The sequence below is a fragment of the Saccostrea echinata genome, unplaced genomic scaffold, assembly GCF_033153115.1.
Source record: "Saccostrea echinata isolate AGI-Se365-2 ecotype Australia unplaced genomic scaffold, CSIRO_AGI_Sech_v1 ptg000012l, whole genome shotgun sequence".
Lineage (NCBI taxonomy): Eukaryota > Metazoa > Mollusca > Bivalvia > Ostreida > Ostreidae > Saccostrea > Saccostrea echinata.
In genome coordinates this window covers 23,427,675-23,446,384 of record NW_026889761.1, presented here as the reverse complement: position 1 = coordinate 23,446,384, position 18,710 = coordinate 23,427,675, and the positions used below count along the sequence as shown (strand labels likewise).

General features: G+C 32.0%; 1 protein-coding gene across 1 annotated transcript; it reads left to right on the top strand.

The window, feature by feature from the left end:
- Positions 1-8,262: 8,262 nt before the first annotated feature.
- On the top strand, positions 8,263-11,492 carry LOC133185156 (tyrosine-protein phosphatase non-receptor type 1-like). Its single transcript, XM_061320214.1, has 6 exons — positions 8,263-8,315; positions 8,726-8,773; positions 8,908-8,989; positions 9,264-9,351; positions 10,844-10,920; positions 11,301-11,492. Exons 3-6 carry the CDS (start codon positions 8,951-8,953, stop codon positions 11,490-11,492), a joined length of 396 nt encoding a protein of 131 aa, XP_061176198.1. The 5' UTR covers positions 8,263-8,315; positions 8,726-8,773; positions 8,908-8,950.
- The last annotated feature ends 7,218 nt before the right edge of the window (positions 11,493-18,710 follow it).

Sequence of the window (18,710 nt, the reverse complement as noted above, 5' to 3'; positions counted from 1 at the left end):
GGATCCTCTAAATTGTTGTACTCAGGTGACCGTTAAGGCCCTTGGGCCTCTTGTTTGATTTTGAAGTTTAAAATGGCACTGGACAGGGGTAAAAAATTAAACACGTAAAAGAGCGAAATTTTACACATATTTTCCTTTGAATCTTTTAAACTAAAATATTTTGTTCAGATATGTAGAATAAAAGCTAAACAAAATTTCAAGACCTTTCATTTAATGCAATTTAAGGTGAGCTGACACCCTAAATTAGGGGTCTACTGTCCCTAAAAGTTTTCGCTACCTTAAGTGGTGTGTCCATTATAATTATTCGAAAATATCTCAACATTTTAGCCTTATTTCTTAACATGGTGTTACCAAGTTCTATGGTGTGACCAATAGCAGTCCAAGATAATAGTTTGCTTCCGAAAATCGACAATTGTGAAATGCAGTTAATTGGACGGGTGATGTGGTCAATTGTTTGTCAATTACATTCTCACTCATTAGAGATATCGTCTAGACATTATGTTAGGTCATAATTCTACGAACGAGCATAAAATGTAAATTGTTTTAAAGAATATTTCATGAGAACTTTAAATCATTTAAATTTCTTAAAAAGAGTGATCAATTAAAATAAAACTTTTTGAATATAAGATGTTACCATCGTCGCAAACCGGAACCAAAATGTACGATCCTCTCTCTCTCATTCTGGCCGTTAGGAGAGAGAGCTATACGCGGACTCTGGACAGTGGCTTAAAACGATGGAGTTTTACATTCATGCGTAAGTCAAAATCTTTTGGCATTTAGCTGACATACTTGTAGATCTTTTTCTTTTTTAATTGGCGCCTAAAATTTCTCTATAAGTCGCCAAACTGGCCACTATTTTAAACTGACTTAGCGATCGTCAAATTCCGGAATTATCAACATTTTCAACATTTTTTAAGAGAAGGAAAGAAGTTTAAAAGTTAGCAATGGACATGTATTGTGTTTTCTATGTCAGCTTGTTTGTTTTTTAGTCACGTATGTGCGAACGAAATTTCGTCAGTGCACACAGAAATCAGGGAGACCAGATAATAACATTTAGATAAACAATGGAATTATCATACAAACCCTCATGCGCATTTGTTTTTGGTGGTGGTGGTGGGGAGGGGGGTGTCCTCGACTGAAGCAGTCATACTTTAGGTCAAAAGCCAAATTTACATTTTCCACGAGTTGAATATTTCACGAACCTATTTCGTTATGTGTACAGCATTATTAATATTGTAGAAACCAGAATACAAAGATCCGCATCATCAGAGTTTACTATAGGAAAGGATAAGTCTTGTGTGTCCTTGGATCCGACTGTGTACTGTAATGGTCCTCTTAGTCCTGGAATGTCATACAAGTAAGGACTATGCATTTGAACAAATGTGGGAATATCAACACAATACAAATTTTGTTGATTTAATGCATACAGTGGCTGCAACGTTATTGTTGACAACTTACACGAACGATCACGTTACACGAACGATTCCGCACGATTAACGCACGATAAAACCTGTTACACGAACGATCCCTCACGCACACGATTCTACACGTTACACGATCTTACACGATTGCTAACGCAAACGCACGATTCTTCACGCAAAATAGTTCAAATTCTTTAGGAATGTATATTTTCAAAACGAAATAAGCCTTGATATTTATTTTAAATTTCAAATAATTATTGATATTATTTCATCGACTTTGAAAAATAATAGAAAAAATAGAAATGGATATTTCTGAAACTAAATACATTAGATAACAAATAATTATTTACGTAAATCTCCGACTTAAGAAAACTTTTTTTCCCTTCTATCAGAAGATGTACATGTAGGTGGACCATGAGTTTTGATTGAATTAGATTTCATAATATGCAGAAAGGAATAAGTCTGAAAAAAATTGGCATGAAAATGAATTAAATTATAAGTTTAATCCATGTTTCCATTTGTGAATCTCTAAAATCAACAATTATTTTACAAATAATTTATTTGCAGAAATTATAAAAATAGTTAAAAGTAAGCTCCAGAGATAACCACTGATAAACGAAACCCCGACATCATGTCGTGTACATGTACATTCACGGACTAAATATTTATGTAAGCGTAGAGAATTGTTTATTTATTTATTTGTAAAAAATATTTATTTTTGATCTATTGATTTTAAAAATATCTTGACCATAATTAGCAGTAAACATAATTAACATCAGAGAAAAAAATCCTTAAACATCTAAGTACGGTTTATCACAAAAAATCACGCGATTTGACGAGATCACAATATTGTACGACTTACTATATTGCTTATTTCCAAGCGATAATTAGTTCGTTCTGCTTTCAATTATGTAAATCGCGTTTCATTCATTTTATTTGGATTGAAAAAAATTAAGATAAGCGAAATGCTTGTATAATAAATAATATTCCGATAAAAACTTACAAAACGAAATTTACACGTTTCTTAACGCACGATCACGCACGATTAAAACCGCAAACGATTGAGTCTGATACACGCACGATCTCGCACGTTACACGAACGATCACGCACGTTACACAAACGATTCTACACGATTGGTTTGTCAACAATAACGTATGGAATAAAGACAAGAATGGTTGTGGTGAAACAATGTACACATGTTAAATTATCACAGTTTATATGTAAGATCTGACACTCAGTTTAAGATATAAACAAGATGTGTTTGTGAAACACTGATGCCCCCTTATGGCAGCTTATGGCGAAGGTTAAAGTTTCTCAAATGCAAGTCAAAATCCAGGCCAAAAGATAAAAAATGTTGATACCCAAAGAAAGGTCTTGTTTCGAGGAATACACCTGTGAAATTTGAAAGACCTAGATACAACTGTTCAAAAGTTATGGCGAAGGTTAAAGTTTTTTAAATAAAAGTCAAACGTCAAGGTCAAGGTCAAAGTGGTTGGTATCCAAAGGAAGATCTTGTCGCAAGGATTACATATGTGAAGTATGAAAGCCCTAGCTCCAACCATTTAAAAGTTATGGCCAAGGTTGAAGTTTTTCAAAAGTAGGTCAAACTCCTAGGTCAAGGTCAAAGGGTCAAAGTGGTTGTATCCAAAGGAAGATCTTGTCACAAGGATTACATATGTGAAATATGAAAGCCCTAGCTCCAACCATTCAAAAGTTATGGCCAAGGTTAAAGTTTTTCAAAAGTAGGTCAAACTCCTAGGTCAAGGTCAAAGGGTCAAAGTGGTTGGTATCCAAAGGAAGGTCTTGTCACAAGGATTACATATGTGAAATATGAAAGCCCTAGCTCCAACCATTTAAAAGTTATGGCCAAGGTTAAAGTTTTTCAGAAGTAGGTCAAACTCCTAGGTCAAGGTCAAAGGGTCAAAGTGGTTGATATCCAGAGGAAGGTCTTGTCACAAGGAATACACATGTGAAGTTTGAAACCCTAAGCACCAACTGTTCATAAGTTATGGCCAAGGTTAAAGTTTTTCAAAAGTAGGTCAAACTCCAAGGTCAAGGTCAAAAGGTCAAAGATGTTGGTATCCAAAGGAAGGCCTTGTCACAAGGAATACACATGTGTAGTTTGAAACCCCAAGCACCAGCTGTTCAGAAGTTATGGCCAAGGTTAAAGTCTCATAAAATTATGCAAAAGTGGGTCAAACTCCAAGGTCAAGGTCAAAAGGTCAAATATGATGGTACCCAAAGAAAGGTCTTGTCACAAGGAATACACATGTGAAATATAAAAGTCATAGCTCCAACCAATCAAAAGTTATGGGCAAGGTTAAAGTTGACAACAGACAGACAGACAAATGGACAAACAGACAAACAGACAGACAGGACAAAAACAATATACCCCCGGGGATCTTTCGATCCGGGGTTATAAAAATCTTTGTTTCTTGAAAAAAAGATATAAATAACTAAATGTGTATGTTAAAACTTGAAACAAATCAATGTCTTAATTCATTATTGATATTTCGGGTAAGCCTGGGATATCTTGATCTTTTCTTCAAATGCTTCAAGTATGGTAAGTCAGTTTGTTCTTTAAATTTTATTCATCTCTTATTTCAACTATTATGAAATATAATTTTTTTTAAATTCCAGTGTGATTTTATTTACCTGTACAAATGGTGGATGCTCACAATCAAGTCAAGCTGGGCCATACAATACACTTAGAGGCAAGTATTCAGCTATTGGTACCTCCACTTAAAAAGTGGTTGGTATATAGTGATGGGAATGTACGCTCTTCTGTACATCCTTTGTAAATCCATAACACTTATGGGTACCAACCTTTTATCCGCAACTTCCCCGAATTTTTATTAATAGTGTCATTGTGCATTTGCCAGATCATCTTCTGAAATGTGATTGGTGGTGTCCAGTAATGAGATTTTGAAATTTAGATTAAGCTAAATAGGGGTCAAAACGACTGAAAAACATTGTTTCCTGAACTCTTCTCACGTTCTTCACAGTGAACATTTTCGGAATCTCAGACATCCGACAGTTGACTTCAGACAGCGGACTTTTCACGTAAGGGAACGTGTCAAAAAGTGAATAATATGAATAATTTTTGTAGTCTTGATTGTACTCGATAATCACATTTCGTTCTTATTTGATGATTAACACTACTCTGTATTGTACAAGTTTGCACACGCACGTGGTATTGAAGGGGGGGGGGCTCCCACAACTTTTCCTAAAAAGATGAATTGCCCCCTATCCCAAGAGATTGTTTAATTGTTTAATTCCAGTTGCACCATTTTCCCGACAACAAATAAAAAGCAGAAATCTCCAAAAACTAAGAAAATGTAAAGGAATTGCTTCTTGATATAGGTACGTTAATGAGCGCATGATCTTTAAATAAGAAAATATCTGTCAGAGTAAGTTATGGCGTCACTGTATAAAATATATTATATGATAAATTTTGTTTAAGGAATTGTTAGTGGACATACAACGTTTAATTTAAAGAAAAAAGTACTTTCTCGGGAAATAAATAAATTTGGACAATAACACATTATCGGTGTTTTAATTTTGAACGTAAATAACATATCACATACAGCTTATTCTGTACTCTACATATCAGGCGCAAATCCAGATAGCACTGGGCTTTGACATATAAGTACTGATTTAAAAATTTACTTCATAAACATGTTACCCCTAAAAAAATAAAAATACTAACAATTACATTCTCGTTGGAATAGCCGCGCAAAGTGTGATGTAAATTAGTCAGGGATCTGAGGCCACCTGCTTGAGGTTTCCACTGGGTACAGGGAAAAATTGAATTTGAAGCCTTGCTGGGGTCCAGGAAGTTTCTTAATTCTTGGATCTTGAAAGACAGTTTTTTTTTAAAAATATAAACTTATAACTATTATTGCATCGATGTATTTTAATAAAGAATTTGTAATTACATCATGGCCATGATAAAAATACAATTTGAATTATCGAGGTAATAACATGACACTTTTAATTCCATATAAACGATATATATACACGAACTAATATTCAACCAAGAAATGGCTTAAGTAATGTGCTAAACATAATTCAGAATTTTTGCACGTACATGTGTTACCTATATCAAGTATTTTATCTTTTAAAAATGGAGAGGGGGTCTTTTTTAATTGCTTACTTTCATTAAATTTTGAGTTCTTAAAATCACTCAATAAAGTCATATTACATGTAGCAATGTACGTTTGGATTTTTCAAATCAAACTTTGCAAATTTTAATTCCTCATTGTGATTTTTTTTCAAAATTATTTTCTTTTTCATATCCAATTTATTGTTTAAAAAATCATTAGTTTCTATATATTATCTTAACCGAGCTGATGTGGTTAATGTGTTGAAATAAAAAAATCGGTTTCCTATTTCGTGTGCAATCGAGAGAGATCGAAATTCGAAAATTTTGAATGACTTTATTGTGCTGAAGAAGATGAGTCAAATATCAAGTTTTATTATTGCCTGTTGCCAATAACATGAATACAATCATAACTCTCATTTTTCACCCCTCCTTATATATTTTTTTCCTTACAATCATCATTTATTATTTTTTTATTTCTTCCAAAATCAAAGGGAGGGGTTGCATTTCCCGTTACCCGTGAATCCCTCATTGCAAATGATGTAAAGATAACATATTTAATTATGATCAATTAATGTGGTGGTTTATTTGTTTGCAAAATGTGCTAAGTACGAACTATTTTTAATCTCTACCAATCTCTACAATTCTGACTTATTTAATTGTTTTCAATTTATTCGTTTTAATAGATGTCAGAGATAATGAAAGAAAAGTCTCAGGTTAATGTTAAAACGTATTTTAATACGCTCTCCGTAAGTTGCTTTTTGTTCGCAAGTCCGCTGTCCGTAGTGCGATGTCAGGTGCCTGAGATTCCGAAAATGTTCAGTAGCCCATTCCTACTTTGGAATAGGTATTGATAACCAGTGGGGGTAAACTAACAAATTTTAGGGTTTTTGAGCATTTAACCCCCTCCTTTGGCAGATTGTTCAGACATTTAATATATATAAATATATTTACATTGATTAATACGTATACATACCATTACTTTCTTTTGACATAGAGAAATTCAGAAAATGAGGGTTGACAAACAGATTTTCATTCCTAATTCAAGGAGGGTAAACTGACCCTGAATAGATTTACACCTATATCACGATGGCCATTTTGTGATCATTTCAAGTTTCATGGAGTGGGAATGACCTTTAGGGTTCATGACTTATAAACCATTAAATGTATGATGAAACAAAAAATAAAATAAAGTGTAGTTAAAGGGGAATGTTAAACAAAACTATTAAATCGTTTTCGAGGTATATGATCATTTCCAGTTTTAGGATTTGAGATGATATCCAAGGGAGTTATGAACCGATATACCATTTAATGTGCACAATATAAAGACGGCATAGGGGCTAAAATCGCTTTGAAGCACTATAATAATTACATTCTTTGTTTTGACAAAAAAGTTCAAATTATGGGTCCAAAATTACCCCCCCCCCTTTTTATTTTAAATTAAAGCCTTTCGAAAACTCCCTTTAAATAATTTACTTTATTAGATTCTGTAATTGTAGACTGGTTATCAATGCTTGATATAAAATAATAACATAAGAGACCAATGGGTCACAGGTTTATTGAACATTTTGTGCCTGATTTGATAAGTATATATTCTATAAATTATACAATTATTGTGGCGTTTTCCTCGATTACCCAAATGTGAAAGAGAGTGAATATAGAGGCAAACACCTTAGCTGCAATAATTTAGCCCTCTCCAATTTATTTTTTAATCTGATGTGTTCGGGAGAGGAATACAATTCCACTAGTTCTCTGTAATGGTGAAAATTTATTTTCTGCAGATAAAATAAATTGCTTTTGCACTCAATTTACTTCGAAAAAGACGAATTTTGTATTCACTATCAACAAAATAGCCCTTTATACGCTAAAACTAGGTAAAATAAATCTGTGTGATTATCAGTCGTTCTCCTAAGCAGCTTGGCAGTTCTCGCTTGAATTGAGACTTGGGATTGAAATTCAGAATAACTTCATCTTCCCTATCTAACAAGGTTACATTTATTCTTTCATTATTTAAGCATTCTTATCGAGCGGCGCATGGTTAGGCTCACTGAGTTTTTTTTATTCTTGTTATATCTATATAAAAAAAATATGAAAGATAATAAATGATTGTTTGATGACAAATTTTTATGCTCGAAATATTCGAAGTATTTCCCTTTTTGTCTGAAGTATGGCAAACTTCTATGTGTAAAATAGACCGTATATGCTGCAAAAATTGTTTTCCCTTAAGTGAACAATTAAATAACATGAGTTTGAATATATATCTTTGCATCTGAAGTCAAGCCTTTTTTTCAGGGAAGCTTGGCGATACCTCAAATATAGGTGTGATAGTTGGATCAATAATTGGAGCAATAGTTGTGCTTGTCATTGTTATAGTGGTTTTGGTCTTCCTGAAAAGGAGAAACAGGTGCTGTATGAAATTATGTCTGTGAACTATTCGTAATTCTTAGTGATTTCTTTCATTATTTGATGATATTCTCTTATGACATTGTATTTTTATTTAAATGCCAACCTATTAATATTGACCCCTTTAAATTGGATGAAGTAAAACTGTGTTCAGTCTCTTATTGTAAAATCCTATAATTAAAAAAAGGTACTCTATGAATAGATATCAAATATTTCATGGAATATTAGGACGAAATGAAGACATTCAATTGTTTGCATTAGTGTCTGTGTTTCTGTGTGGGGGGATGTTCTCAAAGAAGAGACCATGAAATATGAAGTTTATTTTAGAAAAAAACCAAAACGACGGTAATACGTATGCAGATCTGGAGTTCAATCAACGAACCAAAAAGTAAGTATTAAGATATACCCAGATACAACACACACATTAGGTTAATTGCTTATGTTACATACACAGATCTGCTACTTGAAGAGGGGTCCACCATACCAAAATGCTTTAAAAGCAAGCACTCTTCAATGGAATCTGTTCCTACCCCTGTTCTGCTAATAATGTTTAAATGGACTTTAAAAACTGTTCCTAATATTCTCATTTAATAATTTCTTTTTCTAAATTTAGTTTTAATATCGATTACTTTTTCGTTCCATTGAATATTTATGTTTTTTTAAAACTAGTTTTAGGTGAGCTAGAAAAAATTGCTTTTTGTTCATTTTTTGTTTAAAGTTTTTAAGGTTTAGTATAAAAATGACTGGAAATATTGCAATAATTTTGGGGGAGTAAAAATAAGTTGACCTTTATTCCAGTGAACAAATTTATCTCAAATTGGAACGGGGAGGTCAACCAGAGAAAACGTACGTACTCATGTATGATTGCTAATTACTTTGAAATCAACAAGTATAAATCAAAACATATATATATATATATATATATATATATATATATATATATATATATATATATATATATATATATATATATATATCAGATCTATTCCTGTGCATCAATTTGTTAGCCATGTGGAAAATGTTATGAGAGACAGTAAACTGAAGATTTATCATGAATTTTCTGTAAGTATGATTTGTTAATATCACAATATACCTTATATTCTCCATTTTAATGTACTGGTACGTTCTAGAATGGATACCCCTTAAATGGACTATAATATCAAAGCCTTATTTACAAGTGAACAATTATTAACAAAGTTAATGAGATTATTTATTGTGCCTTGCTCTCTCCCAGACAATCTTTTATGCAAATCGGACTTCGCATGTAATTTTGCAAAATGGCGAATCTTGATTTATTATCATTACTATTATTTTTATGTATTTATTTGCTTCCAAGAACTTGCTTTTGTCAGCTGGTAAAGGAAGTACAAGAATAGGACAATCCAAGAATAATTTGCCGAGAAACAGGAGCAAAATTGTTCCGTGTAAGTTTACATATACAACAAAATATCCATAAGGAAAAGTTATCTTTCATTATTTTATTCCGTTAAGAAAAGTCTCTTTATGGTGAAACTGTCAATAAATAATACTTGATCCTTTGAAGAAATATTAAAAAATATTTTAATAATGACCGACAGAAAGAGTTTTCTCACAATATTATTGATCTTGATGCTGATTATTGGATTGATTTTTTGTGAGTTAATGATACCATTGCGACTTCCAAAAAAGACATAAAAACCAGCTAAGACAATCATGGCAACTTGATTAACTAGCACTATACGCTAGACTTATTCGTAAACTGAACATTTGCCAGATCGATACTTGTATATATAATTTGCCATCTTTTCCAAAACAGTGGGATTGACCAATGTCTTGGTATCATGAAAAGACCCCTAAGTGACCTTCCTGCCCGAAAACCAATTTCCCTACGTTCACTGCGCACCATTTTTGCCCAGATATGAAGTTGGTGATCAGTAAAGGTGGTCCGTGAGGTTTCCATGGAAGCAGTCTCCAAGTTGAAAATCAAATAACACACAGTTATTGACTATCATATCGCCTAGTAGTCATCCAAGGCCTTGGTGTCCATATCAAATCCACCCAACTTCTGGTTGCCCCAATTTTGTGAAACAATCTTGAAATTATCGTGTACTTCTTACTTAATGCCGTGGATATCTATAGTAAACATTTTTTATGTTTGCTAATCTATTTTCAACAATTTTTCATTATAGGAATTTTAAAATAATCTTTTGTTTTCATTTTGTTTTGTTTTTTTTTTTTTTTTTTTTTTTTACAAATTTTTCCAAAGGAACCCCCTGCAGACACCATACTGTCTGCTTGAACACGCTCTTCTAGGGTCAAACGTTGCATACGGTGTAACTTTTTTTCTGAGTTTTTAATTAGTATAAGCATAAAGAACACAAACACAAAGAAAAATAGAAATTCATTCTTCCAAAAAATATGGACATGATTTTTTAATTTTTTTCTTTGAAGTGGTTACGCTTCAGTAAACATTGTACTTATTTATCAGTTAAGACATTTAAATACCTCATTTTTTATTCAAGAAACATAATTATATATCAAATACATTATAGGCAAGCATTGAAAAGTAAAATATTAATTTTCATTGGTGGTGCGTTAGCAATTTTGTCTAGTGTAGTCACTTGCATATAACACATGGGATATCAACGAACTTTTGAATGTTAATGAATGAAATCAGAATACTGCCCGAATGCCGAGTAAAGATCTAAATTTCAAGCCCTTCACCGGTTTATGGTGACGTCTCTTTATGAGAGAAAAATTCTCGAATGGGACCTAACAATCAATCAATCGAGCACCATTGATTATTTGAGTCCTATGGGACAAGGATATTGTACTTTGCTCTTCCAAATGATCAATGTTGCTTTCAACCCCCTACTCAATATTTGCATATAATGTAGTTGCTATGAGAGTACTGATCATGTGCCATTAATGTTACAGATGATTTCAATCGAGTAAAGTTATTTGAAGGGAAGAAGGGTTCACAGAATGACTATATAAATGCGAGTTTTATTTTGGTAAGTGTATTTTAAATCAAATTATCTTATTAGTGACTCTTTTCAGTACCACACCTTTTGTGAAAACATATGTATGCATTAAGGTAGTGTTTTAACTCCGATGCATATTTTGATTAAAATCAAATCTCTTGATATCAATCCCTTCCAGTGGATCAAAGTTAAACATAAGCAGGTGTCTTTAAAATTGAATGAAACTGAGGTACGAAAATGAACCTATTAAGGAAGATCATGTTAAGAACCCTTAGGACCAAAATCAGTGTAATGAGAATATGTCAGAATTGTGGAAATTGAATAATGTGATAAACATTCATTTTGGCTATAAGTATTATTGTGTTTTGAAATATTATTATTTAAAGTTGATTACTATTTTTTTTGTAAAGAACCAACACTACATAATGACCCAGTATCCTCTGCCCAGGACAATGGGACATTTCTGGCAAATGGTGTGGGAACAGAATGCACCTTCTATTGTTGTACTTTCTGATGACAGCAATGAAAATAGCAAGGTAATCTATTTTAAGGACTACTTATGCGGTGCCCTCCGCCTCCACAATTTAACACGCAGGTATTGAAAGGAAACCTGAAAATATGTATATTGCTTTTGGTAAATTAATTAAACAAATAAAGAAAAAGGTATGGTTTTAGCTTTATTGTGCCCTAAAAATTTAATGTTTTCAAAAAGTTTTGAAACTGGCTTAAATATTAGTTGAGTATATGACTGTAATAAATCAGGAAAGAATATAGCATGATGGAGTACCATTCTTGATATATGACGTCATTAATTTGATGCATTTCTCTATTTTAAACCGAAAAAGCCTCAAAATGTCCCATTTCAAGGGTTATTTTCCTTAAGAAAATAGTGTCCACAGCCGTCGCCCACGTTAATTTTTAGATATGTAGTGTAAAATTCTTTGAAAAATCACATATCTCAAAATCTTTGTGGGCGATGCCTGTGGACAATATTATCTGAAAGAAAATTCCATTGAAAATTGATGTCTTCTGCAACTTTTTAAGAAAATACGGGAAAATGCACAAGTTTATGACGTCACAATTAGCATTTGGAAGGTCATGTGAAAAAAAAAAGATTTGTATGATCTTTCTGCACGGAATTTCAATAATTCAAAAAGCATGAGTTTTAATTTTTAACATCACTTTTATTTTTAAGAAAAACACAGGGCAAGATTTGTATTGAAACCGTACCTTGTTCTTAAAACACTGGAATGAAATTGAAACTGCGTTATTTATAACATACCTTTGAAGATGAGAAAAGCTTTTAGGTATTTATTTAAAAAACACATAATTTTTCATCAATCTCGTTTATAATTCTTTTACATATGCAGGTCATTCCAAAAATACATAGACAATGTCCCTCATCATCATATTATTTTTACAAGATTTAAGACCAATACATTTTCATATGTAAAGCATTTATTTTGTAGATGTGTGAATTTTCATTCCATTTGATTAAATGGAGCTCATGTTACACAATTAAAAACTCAACATGTTTTGTCACCTTAACAACATTGAACAGACTCAACAACATTGAAACGTCAAAAACATGTCAAAATGGTTTCTAAAAATTACTCTGCCTTTTCATTTCATACACGGTTTGAAGCATCTTACTTATTCATAAAAACGTATCCATTATATTTGACACCTAGTTTGCTTACAATTGTTCGAGTAACTTATTAAGTTAGTTTATCAGTGTTTTTAAATTCTTTACCGCGTAACTTTGCTTTCACAAGTTCTGCAACAGGGAAGCACAAATCACATTCCATGACGTTACTCTTTTGACCAGATTTAAGAATAATCTCTTTCTTCGCCGACCGTCCAACGTCCGATTCAAAGTACTGTACGTGTACATTAATTGGCAAATATTCAAAATTTAGCGCAATCACTGGGCATGGAGTTGTTGGCGAAATCATGAATTAGCGCTATACATGTCCTTGCCGTAAACTGTATTTATAAATGATTTCTTAGCGGTATTCATTAATTAGCGCATCGTTGTCTGCGCCAAAGCCGCTAAAATATAAAGCCCGCTCTTTTAAGTAAACATACAGTATCTACCACTCAAAAACTGTCTTTTCCATGTATATACGAATGTACGGCTCATTTTTGACATATTTCCTGGTTCCTTCAGCACTTTCAGAGTTTGTTTTAGAGGATTCCCGAATGCAAAGCAATGTTTTACAGCTACTCGCTGTTCCGTGACGTCCTTTTTGGCTTTTTAATGAAGTCCATCTGCATTTAGAAATTGATAATTTTTAAACAAGTCAATGTTTTACATTACATGTTAGTATCTGAAGTAATATAACAATGCTAAATTTGAACATTTGATTTTTATTTCGTTTAAGTACCATTTATTAGAGGTATGACTATAGATATTATGAAGTGTATAGTTAGTAAATAACTCTATTTTGACCCTGCTCCGTGACCCGAATTTCGCTGTCTTACATCTTTGATAATTCTAATGAATTTCAAGATATATTTAAATTTTTTGACTCAAATGATTTGAATTTATTTTTAAAATATGTGAACTAAATTTGGTTATTATATTACGTTAAATAAAAAATGTTCTGACAAAAGTCTACGAATTTTTTGAATGACCTCGTATATCATCTATAAATGGGGTACAGAAAATCCTGTCGTCAGTTTCTCAAACTCTCTGACATACATTGTGTCGAGGCTAAAACTTAAGAACTCTTTTAAAGCTTTATTTTGCCATTGCACATGACTTAAAAGATTGGTTTGGTCTTCCATTCAGATTGAATCTGAGCTTATAAGATCTAAAAGAAAGGCAAGGAGAAACCTAAATCATTTCATATTAATTGGCTGTTTATTATAAATATTTGAAGGGCGACCAGTATTTTCCAGTCGCGGATGGTGTGGTGCTTTCCGTGGGAGGAATCGACGTAGAACTGCTGGCAACCTTTAACATTCTTGAAAGAGCGAGTTTGCGTAAAATCAGGTTGTCTAAGGTAATGTCCCATTACAGGAAGTTTGTTTAATATCAACTGAAGACGTATTTCATTACGCAGATTGTCAGATTTTCTTTATTTGTAGAACTCATTTTTACGCGGAAAGGAGATGAAGAATGTAAATCACTATCAGATGTATGGTCTTAAAATGGCAAACTTATCGGAGGTACTACTCAGTTGCATAAGTCTTATAAAATCGAATGAAAAAGATATAAAAGATACAGGACCATTCATCGTGCATGGAGGATGGTTAGTTGTCTGTTAAATTTTAGTAAATTGTTGTGATTTTAACGACACCCTTTTCGTTTATGTGAATATAGAATTTTGGTAAATTGTATCTGAGAAGAAAATTCTTGAATCTTTGAAATGACAGGGGTTTCCTGTTCTCACTTTATTGATTTTTTTGACGTCACAGGACATGCAAATGTGAATGAATATAATAATTTTCAGAGAAAAAAATTTAAACTCATGTTACTCCCTGAAATAAACGAAGAGCAACGATGAACAACTGAATTTATATATATATATATATATATATATATATATATATATATATATATATATATATATATATATATATATATATATATATATATATATACTTCTATATCCGTAGCTCTGGAACCGACTTTAGCGGAGTGTTCATCTCAACAGATTATCTGGTTAAGTCAGTAGAGGAAGGTGCCAGAGATGTCGATGTATACGGGACAGCATTAAGTGTTATGAATGAAAGAATGTTGACAATAAATACAGAAGTAAGTAATTTTAAAAGATAATGAGTAATGAAAATGATATCTTTAGACATAATTGTATTTTTACTTTCCAGATTTTTATGACAAATGTATAAAAGATATTCAGATATATCTTTATTACGTTTGTTTTCAACATTTTACACCATGTCTCGGAAATTGGAATGATCGAAATGTTGTTACTCTTGTAGGAACAATATTCAAGCATTTATACCTGTCTTCAGAAATACTTTGTCTCAAAAGCAGGTGCAAAGACATGTGATGAAGATTTTGAAAGAAAAAGTAAGCTACAAAGATCTCATAAAAGATTAGTACTTTCATGTGATTATCGTATATTCCGTGCTTAACAAGCTAAGAATGCTGTATGCTATATAATTTTGCTAATCCTAAAATTGAAAGATAGGTTGAACTTTCTGGAATGTCAGGAAACAATAATGTATCAAATATGTAGCTTTAATTTCTCTTAAGCATATTTTTTTTCATTGCAGGTACAGCTGGAACATACGAATACTTACCATGAAGTTATTTTATCCAAAATTCTCAAACACATCTTTCTCTCACATATTTTGTCAATCATCTGCTTTGATATTTACAATAGTTTATATTTTTGTCCCATTTTTAATCTGTTTTGAGGGAATAGGAACGAGGAATGATAGATTTTTATTCTTTGCTACACAGATTATCTTCTTTTCAAAATTAATGAAGAAAAGTTGTGTTCGGAGAAGTATCACTTTGTACAAATTATATTGAAACATTAATTTTTTTTTATCTGAAAAAATGAACATATTCATGTACATTGGTAACAATGTAATCACATAGTTGTATGATAGAAATAGTCCTTTATCAATTTCTCAAAAAAAAAAAAAAAAAAAAAAAAAAAAAAAAAAAATGGCATTCTCAAGAATGCATTCTACATTCTACTTCCATTAGTACTTTCAGTGCGAACTGATTTTGTAAAAGAATATTTTACATGTAATAAGTGCATTCTTAGTATAGTTATATTCAAGATATATTTGAAATCATAACATATGTACAAAATGATTAAAGCAAAATAAAAGAAAATATATGTCAAGGCACATTGTTTAATATCAATTTTTTGACAGATGTATGAAGACCAGATAACATAGCCAGACTTACGACCAAGCTATTTTTTTTTATGAATAATGAATTGTGCGCAATGATGTACAGTGTTTATTTACCTTTTTGTTGTTATTTCGCGGGCACCGTCTCTTAAGTAGATGTTATATTTATTTGAATTCTACACAAGTGAAAAATATTATCTTCATTCTTTATATACAATGCAGGGATGTGCAAAATCAAACCACCGGAAATAATATTGTATGTGTCTTAACTACATATATATGCCAGCACCAAGAATTAATTTCTGAGAAACGTACTTCTATTGATACAGGTAGATCAACAAATGTGACGACAGCTAGTATAGCCTCGCTCATTTAGCATTTTATTGGGACGGAATTTAAAAAAATCTGAAGGGATATATGCAAAACTCCTGATTTAAAATACTACAATTTAGAAATGATTGTGAATTTTTCTATTCTCTCATCTTGCTCGTAAAGTAATCACTTTTCTCCATCAACATGAAATTATGGAGATTGCGAACAGTATTCAAGCTCAAAAGTCCAATATTTACATTTGCTGATGTCTTTCCTTATATGACAATACTAATTAAATTGACATTCAATTTTCAATGACATGCAGTTGGTCACATGATCAGATTTTCCTGTGTATGGAAGGCAAACTGCACGAGCCATTTGGAAAGTTCCGATTGAGACGTCAAATGACGTCTTAGGTACGTTATGTTGCATTTCCATAACAGAATCTAAATAGTGCCTAATTTTTCTTGTTACACGAATAAAAGTAAAATATAAATATAAGAAAAAAATATCATTTTTGAGAGTTTCATTGGGCTATGACATGAAGTCGGTACATGACCAAATTTACTATAACGCCCTTTGGGCCTTATAGAATTTGATCACTGACCGACTTCATGTCATATCCCAATGAAACTCTAAAAATGATATCTTATTTCTTAATTAAACAATACAAATTTTGGAGCAGAGCAAACATGGACCTCTAAAATATCCAAATATGAAACAGATGAGTAAGTCTCTGTGATATCTTTTATTTCAAGCTCATTGGGATATATCGTATCGACATGAGAAGGCCACTGCAAGTGTTTTCTTCTTCTCACGTATAAGATTTTGAATAAATTCTGCTTCATATGAATACAAAAATAGGTCTGGTAATAACGGGGCACAATTGGTACCTATGGGTATTCCAATAGATTGTTGGAAGACCTGGTCTCCTCCGAAAACAACATATATATTATTCTAGCGAGGCGATGGGCCAGCCATGAAAAAGAAGGCCTTGACACGTTGTCAGAATGGATTATATGTATCGGATGTATGTTAAAATCTCGCATTAAGCGATTGAGGGGCAAAATGAAAACCAACTAACCTTCTGTGTTCAATAATTCAGAAGTGAAAAAAAGAATTAAATAGATTACACGATCGGTATGTACTGGTCCCTACTAACCTTCTGTGTTCAATAATTCAGAAGTGAAAAAAAGAATTAAATAGATTACACGATCGGTATGTACTGGTCCCTGCTGACAAAAAAGTTAACAACATTGTCTTTGTTTGTAAGGCTCATTATTTAAATTGTATTTTAGAGGAACAGAGATTTAATTCAACAAGTGGTAATCCGTCTTATACCCATACCTCCCTTTCTAAGGAGGAAATTCTTCAAAATCATAGGTCAGTTTTGAATATTTTTAATATTCCCAACAACCAACATGAATTTGAACTACCATATCTATACTGGATTTCCGAAACTTCATAAAGTTCCTTACAACAAAGATACATGGCGGGTAACCAGTAAATGTTCTACCAAGCCTCTTTCTTTACTCCTCACTAAAATATTAACAGTGGTGAAGGAGAAACTTCAGGAGTAATATGCACTTATATATTCGAGAAGCGGTGTAAATCAGATGTGGATACTTAAAAATTCCAAAGAACTTTTGGAAAATTTGAAATCAGAAAATTTTACCAAACAAACAAAATAAAATCTAACGACTTTTCAACTTTATATACAACCATTCATCACGATGAATGAAAGTCCAGGCTTTTTGATATATTTGACAGCTGCTTTTTCAATAAAAATGGAACTCGTAAATTTACTTACCTTGTCATTGATCATTTGCAAAAATTATTTTGTTAAATAACTGAGTGTACACACAGGTACTCTGAAGTTGATATTAAAAAGATGATTGAAGTGCCTTATTTAGAAAGGAAGCTATGGGTAAGTTGGGTTACCATTTGTTGTTTCAAATCCAAGTTCCTCTAAAATACTATTTAAATAATGAGCCTTAGAAACGAAGACAATGTTGTTACATCACATTAATTCACTGTGTAAATAATCAAGGTATGCTATAAATTAGGCACTGTTTTAAAGATTTTAAAAAGGTCGAAATAGCACATCAGGTACTTATTTTTATTCATAAAATTTACACCCATACAGAGGCAGCAACAATTTTTCAAAAGCTATCTAAGTATTAAACGATTTTAGAAGTCATAATTCCAACTTTTATAATGTATGATTTTTAATATTTTTTTCGTAATTATACATTTTCCGTAATTGTATATGTAGATCTAACGACGTTTCTGTTTTTTCCCCAAGATTTTTGAAAGAGAAAAGAAATAAAACAAAAATGATTTCCAATCATGTAATTAACATCGAAGATTCTTTTGCATATTTAAACCCACTTTGCAAAAATAATTTGTGAAAACATTCTTATTGAACACACTAGTACACAGAATATGATATTAAAAAGATGTTTGAGATTCATATTGACAATATCTATGTAATTTTTTGGGATCAAGTCTTCCAACAATTTATTGGAATATCTATGGGTACCAATTGCATCCCGCTATTAGCAGACCTATTTTTGTATTCATATGTTTACTTCTAAATGAAAAGAAGACGTCTTGTGCTTCGGTCTTCAATGTAACATTTTGACATATCGAGAATGTTTTATCAATCA